We start from the raw sequence: 14,730 nt of genomic DNA on the forward strand, positions 1-14,730 counted from the left end.
TATTTTGTTTTCCAACAAATTTTCATGTTCTGAAATTGGAGAAGCATGGCTTTCCTTCACTTGCTTCCAAGAAGAAAAGGAAAAGTAACATTATCAAAAAATAAAAAAACAAACTCAAACCAAAGATATTTTTAATGCTTATAATTTTAAACATTCCAATCAAAATTAACACTTCACTCTCATTGAAAAATAAAAAATCAATATGTTTCTTTATCAGAAAAAGCACCTAAAGATCTCACTATCTCTCTTTGAAATACAGTGGGTGGCTGAGCAACTCAAGTGCTCAGTATTTGGACCTGCTGAGGAGCAAAGTGCAAACCTCCAAAGAGTTCTTGTTGCCAATAATACACAAAAATATAAAATTCAGCTGTGAAATACTTGGCTAAAAGGACAGGACCAGAAAACAGATATAATAATCTCACAAGTGTTACAAAATAAGCGTGGATTGCCTTGCCATTTCTGAGGTCTCGAGTATAACTGATAGCAAGTAAGTTGTCCATTAGCTTAAATTGAGGTGCCTTGTCTTTTCCTGTAAGATTTGATGGAATAACAAAGGAGAAAAAGCAAATTGGTCTTAACACATGGGTGTCAACCATGTCTCTATAATGCAAAAATTCCATAGAGAGCCTTGTTATCTAACCTTTCAGCTCTGAAATGTATCTTCTCTTAGTTTCAGAGCAGAAATCAGAAATGCTATTTAGAAATAACAGCACAGCTCCCAGGAAAATGCTCTCCTTTGTAACTGCCATTTTAAATTGCCATTTAAAAGCTGGATAACTGAGATAACACACAACAGAAAAGAGAGACAGTAGTCTTGTCACTTTTTTTGTCTTTGTTATGATGAAAAGAGAGATAGAAGATTTTTTTTTAACTGGGTTTAGTACTTTTTTGCTTTATTTATGCTTTTTTTCCTGGTTCATTTTGAAAATATACTTCTGTTGTAGATTCATACTCCAGTTAGGTGAGGAAAAAATTATCACAGTATACATCATGTTCACATCCTGTGCACCTCTGAGAAACCAGCAAAACCAAAGAACAAATATCAGAATTCTGAAGTTTAGTTTAAGATTCCACAACTTTCTGATGCCTCTAAAAGATCTTTCACCACTCCTTTATACATCACAAAATAATGAAAAAAGCTATAATTGCATTTAAGAATCTTTTCTGTGGATCCACTTGATAGAAGTGGGAATCAGTAGGATGGGGACAGATAAGCACAGCAAACAACAAACTGAAAGGAGCAATTTAGTTTAAAATCTAATATACTTGTAATTGCAATTTAAAGACTGAAAACATATACCATAGACCTTGTCCCCCACCTATGTAAGGCGGGGATGGAAAGGAAAATTTCTTTGTTAAATTGTTACTATGAAAAAAGCCCACACTTACCATCACTGTAATCAATGGGTGCATAAGTTCCTAGGAAGAGGGAAGCTGCAAAGCTACTGACCAAAGAGATTCTCTGCAAAAAAAAAGTGAGAAATAGTGAGTCCCATCAGTATTCACTTCCAAGAAAGTAACTGGAAATCAAAGAGATTAATTGGAAACAGCAAATGTTAATAGATGCTTAAAGTTAGGCCCAGAAAGCACACAAAAATACACCTAGGAGGATTATTCAGTTCTGACCATCGCAGTAATCCAGCACGTATCAATCTAAAAGTAACCCCATGATAAAAGCTGTTAATAGCTCTGCCTGCTGAAACATGCAAAGCACATGTATGTTAGCATACTCTGTGTTAGCATGAATCCACTTCTGTCTATCACAGAAACTCATTTCAAACAAAAAACCTTTCTAAGGAAAAAAAAAAAGCCAAACAAAAAACCACACACACACACAAAAAAACCAACCATACAAAACCACCTGTATGTTGATGACAGGGGAAATGCCCAGAACAATGCTCTGCCCCACCCAGAGCACAGGTCTGTAAGCTTTTAGAAGCTCTGCCAAGGCTCTTCGAGCACCTTTAACACCTCTGTGTGACCCCTTGCCCTCCTTCCAGCTGAGACCCCAGACCTCCCAGCAGTTACTCCCAGGAGCTGGTAATAACCAGCTTTGAACTGAACCATTGCCTGCAGCTCTGCCTCAGGGCATGCTCCACCTACATGAAATCCAGAAATCTGTAGGGCTGGCCAAAAAATGCCCCACATGACACAAGACACTGATCCACCATGAACCTGCTTCCTCTTCACATCTGCTGTGTGAACTACCAAGTTAACCAGCCACCACCGGGCTTCCTGCACGATCAAGTATCATCTATTCCCAGAATCTGGCACAAAAGCAGACAAATTCCTCATTCTGTGGTGTGACTTGCTCAGAAGAAATACAGCTGTCACCCAATAACTAAACAGAATCAAACCTCTGCTGGTGGAGCGAGCCAGCAATGACAGGTTTTTTATTAATGATCACAAAACCACTGCTTCACACAGCATTCAAGGACAGCCTATAGCCAGAGCTCTAAGAGATGGCTGTAATGACCAGGAAATTTAATGATGCACTTGCTCTTCGTGCATCTCTCCCCAGGAATATATCACATTGTGCTCAGACAACAAAGGCCTACCTTCTGTGGTGCCCCAGTGGGCACTAGCTGCCTGAAATGGAAGGAAAAAAGGATGAAGTTAAACTGTGAATCAGCCAGCCAGTTTAACAAGCTGACCTACAGAGGCAAAAATATCCACCCCCCACGTCATTGAGATTGCCACGCTGTTAAGTGCTCCTTGAGGGTCCCCAAGAGCAGCTCTGGCAGAGAGCTGTATGTGCTTGAACACATCTTGCATAAGCTTTACTGCTAAAAGTTGCCATCAGTTCAAACAGCCCTCAGAGTCTGAAGTTGGTCTGACCAGTTCTCAGTTCCACGGACCCACTTCCCCCCATTAACATATCTTTCTCTAAATTTAGTCTTAAACTTATGATCAGACCCTATTAGTGTTCTGTTTCATCTCATACCGTACTAGTTACAATGAGAACGTAAAAGAAAAGAAGGAAATAAAACTAAAAATTAAGCATTCTCCCATAAAATAGAGAGTCAACTTTGCAACTCACTTTCTCATGAAATGAACTGCTTCATACAGGGGTGAGATTAAAAAAAAAAAAATATTATAATGCTATCAAAAACTGAAGTAATGGAAAACCAGGAACATCCTGGCTTCATGGGTCTGGATGTTTGGCATTTTCTAATCACAGGACAGGAGTCCTTCTCTCATTCACATGAGTTTTTTTCATGGAGTTTTCACCTTGCTTCAAACCATGGCATTTCAGTCACAGCTAGATGCAGAGTCAACAAACTGAAATAGTAACGGAATTGCAATCTGATTTCTGAAAATTAAAAATCAGGAGGAAACCAACAACACAATGCAATTAAAATGTAATAATAGAATCAAAGTTAACTCCTCAGTGGAAAATGAAAGCCACTTGTCCTTGTTGAAGTACAGGAGGTTCACACAGCCCCACCTCTCCAGCCTGCCCAGGTCCCTCTGGATGGTGTCCCTTCTCCTCAGCATCAACTGCCCCACGCAGCTTGGTGTCGCTGGCAAACTTGCTGAGGGTGCCCTCAACCCCGTTGTCCATGTTGTGACAAAGCTGTTTAACAGCACCAGTCCCAATTCCAGCCCCTGAAGAACAACACTCATCACTGGTCTCCGCTTGGACATTGAGCCACTGACCCCAACTCTTTGAGTGTGGCCACCAAGCCAATTCCTAATCCCCAGAGCGCTCCATCTGTCAAATCCATTCCTCTCCAGTTTAGAGACAAGGATCCTGTGTTGGACAGTGCTGAACACTTTGCACGAGCCCAGGTAGCTGACATCAGTTGTTCTTCCTCCACAAACTCTGTAACCCCATCACAGCAGGCACCAGATTCTTCAGGCACTGTTTTCCCTCAGTGAAGTCATGGTGTCTGTCACCATCACCTCCTTATGTCCCGTGTGTCTCAGCACAGTTTCCAGGAGGATCTGCTCCATGACCTTGCCAGGCACAGAGGTGAGACTGACTGGCCTGTGGTTCCCCAGGTCTTCTTTATTTCCCTTTGTAAAAATGGGGTTTATGTTTCTCCTTTTCCAGTCAGTGGGAACTTTACCAGACTGCCACAACTTCTCAAATACGATGGACAGTGGCTTAGCCACTTCATCCACCACTTCCCTCAGAACCCATGGATATATCTCACCAGGTCCCATGGACCTGTGCACCTCTAGGTTCCTTAGATGGTCTTGAATGTGATCTTCTCCTACAGTGTCCCTGCCTTTGCCTGCTGTGACTCAGGTGATGTGGCTGGAGCTCTTACCAGTGAAGGCCAAGGCAAAAAAGTCATTGAGCACCTGTCATTCTTCATAGCCTGGGTAACCAGGTCTTCCACTTCCTTTTGGAGAGGGTCTGCATTTTTCAAAGTCTTCCTTTTACCACCAATGTACCTATAAACGCTTTTCTTGTTGTCCTTGATGTCCCTAGACAGATTTAACTTTGTCAGGGCTTTAGCTTCCCTAACCTGATCCCTGACTGCTCAGACAACCTCTCTGTATTCCCGCCAGGCTTCTGCCCTTATTTCCACCTTCTGTAGGCTTCCTTTTCGTGTTTCAGTTTGTCCAGGAGCTCCTTGTTCATCCACACAGGCCTCCTGGTGTTTTTGCCTGACTTAATCTCTGCTGGTATGCATCACTTCAGAGCTTGAAGGAGGTGATCCTTGAATATTAACCAGCTTAGGAAAGCCTGTATCCCTCCATTCCAACACTTCAGGAGGCATCCCACCATGGCTCCACGTGGCTCCACCATGGTGCCAATAGGGCCATAACTCTCTAACTCCTGTTTATTCCCTGTGCCACGTATGTTTGAACAGAGGCATTTAAGCTGGACCCCCAATGAAGGTGACTTTACTGGCTGCTGCTGTCCTTCAGGTGCTCTCTTGCTGACCTGCCATCCCTCTCCAGGCTCTGGGTATCTCTTTCTGATAGTGGCACCAAATTGGTAGGAGTGGGATTGAGGTTCACCTCCCCCAGCAAATTCAGTTTAAAACTCTATTCAGCAGCTTGAGAAGTATAACACTCAGAATTGATTTTATCTGCCTAACTATTAATAATGTAACAAAATTAAAAAATAAAATAATGAAATTTTCTATTTGCATCCTAAATTCAAACACAAGAATCAAAATAATCTTTAGCAAAAAGGTTGGTAAAAACATCTGCACAAAATTAATTTTAAAAGATTTTCAAATCAGTTTTCCAATAAGAGAATTGAAGATAAGCCAACCTCAGTTTGCTTGTAGACCTCAGGATTCTGGCTGTAAATCTTTGCTATCTGGTTTCCTGTAAAACGCTGAGAAAGAAATGCAAATGCTTAGAAACACAAACCCTAAATGGAGTCAATAATCATTAACTCTGTGTAATGAGTTCAGAACATTGCACTTTGGATATTTAATTTGCCTGATGCATGATGAAAGTCAGTGCACAGCAGGCAATCTGCACTAAACAGGGTATAACACATAGTCTCATTATGAGAATTTTGTTCACCTTTTGAAAAAAAGGCATGTGGAAAAGCATTACTATCCATAATTTACATTTCAGAAATGACAGTTCAATGGAATGAATCACACTTATTCTATGCACAGGAACCAGCACAATTCAAATGCTGCCTTCAAATCCTTGAAAAGGTTTAAGCTACACAATCTATGTACCTGCCTGTGAGGCAGGTGAATTGAAATTAAAACAGGAAGTTTTGTACTCAAAGCAGAAACTCCAGCAGAGGCTAAAACCAGATACAAGAATATTTATTCTTCATTGACATATTATGTCAAATAGCCAAAAAACCTTCTAGCACTGAAACCTTAACATTTAGCAAGTGAAAAATAAACTGTTAGTGATTTTAACTGATTTTAACATTAGCCATAAACCTTGCATGATGATTCAAAAACAGAAACATCAGTTTGGGAGGTTAAAGACTGATTATGTTGAACCAAGAGTATGAGTAGCCAGGTGCTGAGATGCCTGGAGGGCAGCCCTGCTCCCACTCCATAACTCATTGTCACAGTTACAAGGAGGGAAGAGTCAGGAAGAGGAGACGAGTGACATTGTATCTGTGCCAGTGTCCCAAACCTCTGAAACACTTCTCTTAGGTCAACAGCTGCTTGTTAGCCTCCAGGAAAAATTCAAAGGCCAATATTTTAATTGCAGAAGTATCCTAGAACAGGTTATCCACAAATAGGTGGATGGATTTCCCCTAAATAAACCTGGAACACAAACTGGGTTTCCATCCCCATAGAAATGTGGCTACACAAGATGCTCCCAGGGGACAACCAGGCCCTGAGACTTTAAGCATGGCCACCAAACACCATATTTGGGAACCACTGGCCAAATGTTCACTCCAACTGCCTCCTGAAGCAAAATTTCCAGTTCATTTCACAAATTTCCGTATCTTCCTTTGTGAGACTAATGCAAAGCACAGTATGGTTGGAGTTTCTTCAAAAGCTCTGCCTTTCATAGTTAGTGGCTGATGGTTACCTGCTGCAGATCCCTGTGATGACAGAATTGGTTCTATCACAGGATTCTGCTGGGAGCTTTCTCCCCATCCATTCCTTACCTCATAGGCCCGGGAGCCAGTGACACTTGCCAGCTGCTGGGCTCCCCCCACGGCTTTCTCCAGCGCCCTGCACTGGGAGGCTGTGCTGGAATCCATCCAGATGGGACTGTTACTGACTGAAAAACAGCCCTGAAATGAACAACACCCTTTCTTAGGAAGTCTGATCTCTGAGAAGTCCCTGCTAGAGTAATAAAAATACAGCAGCCATATGTATCAGCTCACAGCTCAGTTCTCTGACATGCCTTCTGCCCTCCTCTCAACAATTACAGAAAGCAGAATGTTGGCCAGTGATGGTAAGTTCAACCCAAATTTTGCATCAGAGGGAAGCAACATTCTTTTTCTACTGTCACTTCACAGCCCCTACAGCACAATGTCTCAGTACATCCTCTGGTAGCCAAAGCCTCATCCCCTTTTAGAACTTCTCTGCAAACCATCAGATTAACTTCCCACAGCTCTACTAACACATTTCTCTTTAATGCTTGGCATAACCCTTTTGAAATACAACTGAGGCTTAATACACCATTTATTCCAGCATTTTAATGCCATTTCCATGAGTTTTGCACAGATGAGACGGTTCCAAAACTAGTGATTTAACACATCAGTCTCCCTTTCAACATACATCTGTCCTTTCTGACCCTGAAGTAAGTAAGGGTCTTCCAGAGGAAAGCTGATTCCTCCCTATTTTTCTTTTTAAATAAAAGCTTTGTCAAGTCTGTGTTCAAAGCTTGCGAATCACACACATACAAAATGTTGAGGTTCAACAAGGTACTTGGTTAGGATTTTAAGTCCACACAGCATTACACATCCATCCCTTCAGAGGTAAGTGTAAACTGCTTTTTTTAATAGATATATTTTCTTATGAAATCACTTGCACATCATTCAAGGAAACTCAGGTACAACTGTCTTTTTTACCACAATTTTTTGTTAATACAAATATATTAAAGAATTAAAAATATTTACAGATTGTTCACAAAAATATTACGTTTTCTAGAACAACAGGCTGTTACTCTGACACTGAAAGATTCTGGGACACCTACTGGCACCTGTAAACTTTTAAAGCAACACATACTGTCATTCAGGAGAAAATGAAATGTCAACAGCTCTGCAACTAAAGGAATAACTATTATATTTCATTTATGCAACCCAGCCAAACTAGAGGAAGGAGAAAAGCAATGTGTAAGGATCAGGAAAAGGACAGTGTAGCTCTTCCTTCAGAGCTGTTGTGCACCTTACCTTTAGTGACTGATGTAAAGGCAGTTCAGATGATGCATTCTTTAAAATCTGGATGCTTCCTTTTTTCCAGTACACACTCCCATGTTGCTGTAGGAAATACAGAAACAGGAGTTGGAGATGCCCTCCCAAGCTTCAGAGTTCATATTCTGATCCTACACTCTAAGGAACAAAAGAACTCTCTCCAAACTAGTACCCAAAAATGCTGCTTTTGAAATCAAGGGTCTCATAAAAAAATCTTTAAGACTGAGCAAAGCAGACACTAAACCAGAATATTATTTTGAACTACAGAATCTTCTCGTGGGAACTATTATTATACTGCTAATGGCATTAGATACTTATTTGAGGGTTCTTTGAGCTGTAGCCAGGGCTCCACAGTTAAGATTTAGTTCTGGGCTATTTCAGCACAGTCCCCTGATCTATCAGTTACAAGCCTGCCCACCTTGCTGGAGGGTGGGCAAAATAAAGGGAATATGGGCAGTCTGGAAATGCACTCCCTTTTTTCACTTGAGGTAGGGTTACTTGGCAGTCCCCAACTTCTGCTCCACTGAAAAATTCATAACAGAGCCTTGATACCAGCTCTGATTTTCAGACACTTTGCTCAGACTTTCAACTGCAATCAATGAAACATGGAAATAAAAGCAAGGGTTTTGATTAATTAGCCCCAGATACATCAAGATGAATAACCTAAACCTCGCATGTCAGAATTAGCTATTGCTTTGGTGCTGTCCTCACCCTGAATAACATCTGTGAAAGTTATAAAAGCCTTTGTTGATTCATTGGAGTACTAGGAGGAGACTGGCTAACTGACTAAATGTCAGGGTGGGTTTTATAAATCTCAAAAAAAAGGCATTATGCACTACAGGCTAAATCACGGCAGCATTTTTGTCATTTCTGCATCAAAGACTCCCATCATTTGGGTTTTGTTGTTTTTGGGCAGATCCCTGCCCTAGCCAAAAAAAACTGCTCAGAGGGATATTACTGTGCTTTTAGCAAACTGTGCTCCTTTCTGTTTTTTCCACCCCATTTTCCACAAGCACCTGGATCTGCTGAAATTCAAAATGAACAAAAAATTAAAACAATAGGAAGCCAAGCAGTTCTGCACTACACTGATCTAAACTACACTGCAAACCTCAGCCTCCACTCCCACTATCTTCTAGTGATTGCTTTGTGTGCTTCAGGTGTCAAGCTCCCCTGAGGAGTGTCTATGGATGCTTACAAAAAAATTTAGATCTTATTTTATTCCATTACAGTCTTCTACAATACAATTGGTCAAATTTATCACTCTACCTTACACTCCATCTAAGAAATACATTAAAACAGAACTTTTCTTTATAAACTAACCTGGCCAGCACCAGACAAAGCTTTGACTTGAGAGAAGTTAAAGCCTGAAGACCTCATCTTTTCCAAGATCATATCCAGAGCCTACAACAACAAACAGAATCAAGAATGACAGTAACGAGCTCTCAAATTATGCATACTCACAATCTGGAATTAAACAGTAAATTCATGTCATCACTGATAAGAGTTCATTGGCAGATAATGAAAAATTAGCTAATGACTATGGACTTCTCAAAAATCTGCATAAATTAATTTATTAAGTGAGAGTCCATAAAAGAAAAGTTGAGTCACACAGGGGAAAAATATGATCTTTAAAGAAGCTGAATCACAAAGATCCATTCTTTGAATCCTAAATAAGAGGCAAAAATTAAAGAATTCCGATTCATTTAAAAGCACTTTTAAGAGTGCTAGACACAAAGCAAGATTATCTTTTTCTGTTCTTATTTTTGAAAATCTATGAAATCTTAATGGGGTACACCCTGCACCCCATCCTACAAGACATTAGGTAATCTCAATACCAGTGCCCCCAGTGTCAGCAAATTCACAGAGTCTTTAACAGAAGGCTAATTCAAGTGATTTTAGCACTTCAAGTACACAGGTAAATTTTGTTCTTGACACATTTTTCTGAAGTTTAAAAATTAATCTAGCTTTAAATAGTTTAATTTAGATCAGCAATTCCCAGACTCTCTTGACAAATGGACCACTGCAAGACTTCCAAAGAAACACCATATATACCTGTATCATCATATTATTAATTTAATAATTACAACCGTTCCTCTTCATTATGGTTCAAAAAACCAACTGCAAGCAAATTTACCAAACCTTTGTCAGCTACTGTGGATTACCAGCTGGGAGTTCTGTGACATTTCATATATTTTAAGTATTCAAATTCCTCAAGTAAGACAAATTTACATAGTACCATGTGAGATTAAGTGTTGTAGAATCTTCACAGAAGTAAGGAAGGCCTTATTTTAAAATTTAAAAAAAAAAAAAAAATGCTGTACTTCAAAATAAACATCAGCCAAAGTTACTTGGAATTAGTGAATAAATTGCCCTTTCACCACTTACGAGTTGCAACATCAATTGGTAAACAAAGCTTATTCTAAAAAAAATAGTTTAAGTAACCTGGGTGCTACAAAAACACAGATTTAAGCAAGGCAAAGTGACAGCTGCTCCATTTGTGTATGAGGGAAAAAAAACACCAATAGTCTTTTTTTCAAATGAGGGAAAGTCAGGAAGGAATTTCTCACACACAGAATGCTCTAATAGTAGAGAGTGAAGAAACAAACAAAAAAACCCATCAAAACGTTAGCAACTTCTACTATGTTTGTTGATAGCATTACTATTTGCATACCAAAGACACAGAACAACACTTCAAAGAAACAGAATGTAAGCAAAAGGACTATGTTGATTTGAGTGATGACTTCCACTATTGCTCAGAATAAACTTTCATTTCTGTAACAGCAAGGGAAACGTTCAACCATATAAAGTTTGTTCATACCTTGACCCACATAAGCACTGGTGAAGTGACTGTCAGTCTGTCACTGTGAATATAGACTCCACCTTGAGTCCTAAAGAAAAACAGGATTTTATCTTGGTAAATTCAGCAACTTTTTTTCCCTGCCAAGCAGAGTTCTTCAAGTTTATTAATGACCAAGGAGAATTTGCAATGCTTTTATGTTAAGAGCAAGGATTGGTATTTGAAACATGAAAAAGTAAAAGCCAGCTCTTAGGAGGTGACATGTTTGACCCAGTTGCAAAGTAAGTAATTTTCAAGAAAAGGCCCTGATCCTGAAGCAAGATCTGTGACAGAATCCACTGCTGATACTGCTCATTGGCTCCATGTAATTCATAGTTCTTTCTGACACAATTAGTGACTTGAACCCCAAAGATGAAGTTCGATTTCGCTGTTAAACCATCAAGTAAGTGTATTTTATTGAAGCTTGTGACTGAAGGATGACATTTATCAATTCTAGTCTATTGTTTAAGTAAACAAATACTGCCATTCTACATCTTATTGTGAGATTTGAACAACTGAATTTGCCTCCAAATGCCTTTTAGATGTTCCCCTCAAGTAATTTACTTGCTGTTCTGAGAGCATCCCACCCAGTCGTGTCCACAAGCCTGAAGTCACAAAAGAAAAAAAAAATGGTTTGTTTATATATCACATTTTGGGGTCTATTTTCTTAATTTATTTCCTGTTGGGAGCTCTTGTCATATTTACATGCAAGGAAGGCAAGAGCATATACTACCTTTGCAGAGTGGGAAACATGAACATGCCATGACCTTTTTCCATGCCTCCATACATATCAATGAGACCAATAGGGCAACAGTCCCCTCACCCCAATCTCCAAAGCTTTAAATTACATTATTCAAGTAAAATATAAAATATAAAAAGCCTTACTTAAATTCCGGAAGGTCCTTATCAAAATGAACATTATCCTCATAAATGACCCTCAGCTGTTCATCAATAGCAATGACTTTCAACTAGAAGATATAAAACAGGAAGTTAACAAAATCTTGCAATAATTGAATAGCACTCATAAGTCATTTATAATAATTTAATTCCCACAGACAAAATGGAAAAGAAAAAAAGATCACCCCAAGGCATACAACTGACTGAAAGTATGGGCGTAATTTTACATTAAACAAGTTATTACATGAATTTCTAGCATGTCACCAATTCAGCAACATGTAGTTTTGTTTGTATTTCCTCTCCCCATTCTCTTTCTCCTGTAATTCACAAGATCAAGCTACAGGAATGTGCTAAAGAACAGCAAACATATCACCAGGTTCATTGCTTGCATCACAGTAGCCAGTTTTCCCAATTTCTGCAGAGAATACAGTATCTTAGATTAAAGATGCCTTCTTTTTTTTTCACCTCCTTTTTTTTGTCCCATCTTACCAAGGAAGCTTAGAGAACCCTTAGGGTACCTTGAACACCTTCTCTGCTCCCCAGAAGGTGAGTAAATCAAACTCTACCCGTCTGGGAAAGCTCAAAGGGCATTACATAAGTGTATTTTCAGCTTCTGCAACATATGGAAATCAACATCCCCAACTCCATAAAGCTGAGCCTTCTTGTATGCATGAATTAGAAGGGTACCACAACCTTTCCTCATCTATCTTAAGTTCACATAGTTCTGAAGAAAGACAGTAAGAGCCAAGAAGAAAAGCAAGAAGGTAGGTCACATTCTGTGCCTCTTTCGACCAGGGAGAGAGTGCAAACTGCTGCTAAAGGAACTGATGAAAAAAAAACCCTACAAAGACAGTCATCTCAAGGAGCTGCATTCAAATAACAAGGCCTTCCCCATTTTTACCATAGTACTGCAGGGCCATTATCTATGCCCTGGCACAACTAATTACCAACCTGCACTAGCTTAAAAATGGCTCTGACCCACTGTAGCCTAATTGGCTCTCCTCTTGTAGCATGTCCCTGTAAAAACACTTGATCGACCTAACCTGGATGTGTCTTTTCAAGCTCCCAAACTTCAGCACAACCATAATGGCGATTTATGTCCAAACACCTATTTTTAACATATTCAGGCCTCTGCACAACTTGGGCACAGTTTCTATTCACAGTGCAGCAATACCCGGCTGTGCCAACAAAGCAGAATTTCAAGCAGCAACCCAGGGATCCAGGTTCACAGTCTTGATTCACACAAGGACACTGGGAATCTGGGTTTGGGTGCAAATCCCAGCTCCTATAGCAGCGGGCAGAGGGGTCTTCAAGCAGCCTGCATAGAGAGAAGGGCCACAGCACTCATTTCCAGGATTTAACTCATCCCTGGCAGGATGGGGAAGCAGGACACATTTGGACACACAACCCACTGCTTCAGATGGGGCAAGCAGAAAGGGATGAAGGGTGCATTTATGCAGCTGAAGGGGACATGAGAACAACCAGGTACATGCACTCTCTGCAGGCCACAGACATCTTAAAACACACGAAGTGCTGGGAATTATTATGGCCATAAACTAAAACACAGGAAGTTCCACTTCAAATAGAGGAAGAACTTTGTTACATGGACAGTGGCAGAGCACCGGAACAGGACGCCCAGGGAGGACGTGGAGTCTCCCTCTTTGGAGACATTTCAAACCCACCTGGATGTGGTCCTGTGTCACCTGACCCAGGTGACCCTGCCTTGGCAGGGGGTTTGAACTGGATGATCTCCAGAGCTCCCTTCCACAGAGTCACAGAATCGGTCAGGTTGGAAGGACCACGGTGGATCATCCGGTCCAACCTCCCTGCTTTAGTAGGTTCGTCCCAAAGCACACGGCACAGGATTGTGTCCTGACATCTACTGACTACCTCCAGGGAGGGAGACTCCACAACATCTGTGGGCAATCCAACCCTAAGAATTGTGTGATTCCGTCATTCTGTGAATAATGTGGCATCAGCCGTGTCAGGCTGCAGCGGGTGCGAGCCCCGGGCAGGGAGTACCGCCCCGCTGCCCGGAGACCCGGCCGGGCCCGGCACGGCAAACCCGCCGCGGGGAGGAGGAAAACGGGGACGGAAGGCGCGGGGAGGGGACGGAAGCGGCGGAGAGGAGGAAGGCCTGGCCCCGATCTTGCACGGCGGCCGGAGCAGCGCCGAGCGCATCCCCCGCATCCCGCCGGGGCAGCCCCCGCACCCGCCGCGTTCCGGGCCTGCGTTCGGAGCCGTCCCGGGCAGCGCAGCCCCGCAGCGGGCAGGGCCCGGAGCAGCCAGGGCAGCCCCCGGCCCCGCCGCCCGGCCGAGACGGGGAGAGGAGGGGCGGGGGAGGCGGCGCGGTACCTGCTGCGTGCTGAAATCCCAGCCCAGGTAGCAGGGAGCGGCCATGGCACGGCACGGCCCTCGCCCTCAGCCGGGAGCCGGGGCAGGGACCGTGAAGGGGGCGGCTCTGCTGGCCCGGCCTCCCCCGGCAGGAGCCGCCGGCCCGGCCCTGCGGAGCGGCAGCACCGCGGTTAATGAGTGCTCAGGAAGCAGGCAGCGGGACGAGTGCCCCATCTCTCGCACAGAGGGGCCGGGAAGAGTTCGGGGGGTGAAGCGATGGTGGATTGGGGCCGTGGTGGGGTGCTGCTGTGGTGGGATTGTCCCGAAGGCGGGCCCGTTCCCCGGTGCGCAGCCCCAGTTCACACACCGGGGCGAGGTGATGCTGTACTTCTTTCCAGTTTGCTCAAGGTAGGGCGCTGGGTGGTAACCCACAAAAGGCTGGCGCGCAGGACTTCAAAAGTTTACACTGCTTATACATTTTAACAAACAAAGGCGTCAGCTTTCACTGGTTACAATATACATGACTTTTCCCCGCATTGGAGTCTGGGGTCCGTTTTCAGTAGGTGGTCCATAGGTCGGTGGTCGTGATCATCCACTGCCACAATCACCTTTCCCCCAGTTACTGCTCATTCTGCTGAATTCACTCTTGGTGGCTCTTGTCCAGACAGCCCATTCATCTTGGGACTGTCTTCCCTTTTCCTTAAAACAACAGATTAGCCAAGCATACAGAATTCACAATGCAGTTGCTTAATCATAACAGCTACATCTACTGGTTAGCAACTAAAAAAAAACCAAACCTGCAAAGTTTAACACAAAGCCTTGTTCAAATCTTGAGGGGGTCAGCATC

General features: G+C 42.3%; 1 protein-coding gene across 1 annotated transcript in view; it reads right to left on the reverse strand.

The window, feature by feature from the left end:
- The window catches only part of XYLB (xylulokinase), a gene marked incomplete at its 5' end in the record, with an annotated part of 82,293 nt that extends 68,344 nt beyond the window's left edge, over positions 1 to 13,949 (reverse strand). Inside the window, 8 exons of the mRNA XM_082296029.1 lie at positions 1,390 to 1,462; positions 5,237 to 5,302; positions 6,563 to 6,691; positions 7,796 to 7,882; positions 9,137 to 9,217; positions 10,635 to 10,704; positions 11,538 to 11,620; positions 13,905 to 13,949. Of these exons, the coding sequence (XP_082152155.1) occupies positions 1,390 to 1,462; positions 5,237 to 5,302; positions 6,563 to 6,691; positions 7,796 to 7,882; positions 9,137 to 9,217; positions 10,635 to 10,704; positions 11,538 to 11,620; positions 13,905 to 13,949 (634 nt within the window). The remainder of the gene's footprint in view (positions 1 to 1,389; positions 1,463 to 5,236; positions 5,303 to 6,562; positions 6,692 to 7,795; positions 7,883 to 9,136; positions 9,218 to 10,634; positions 10,705 to 11,537; positions 11,621 to 13,904) is intronic.
- Positions 13,950 to 14,730: the final 781 nt, after the last annotated feature.

The sequence above is a fragment of the Coloeus monedula genome (assembly GCF_965178545.1).
Source record: "Coloeus monedula genome assembly, chromosome: 1".
Lineage (NCBI taxonomy): Eukaryota > Metazoa > Chordata > Aves > Passeriformes > Corvidae > Coloeus > Coloeus monedula.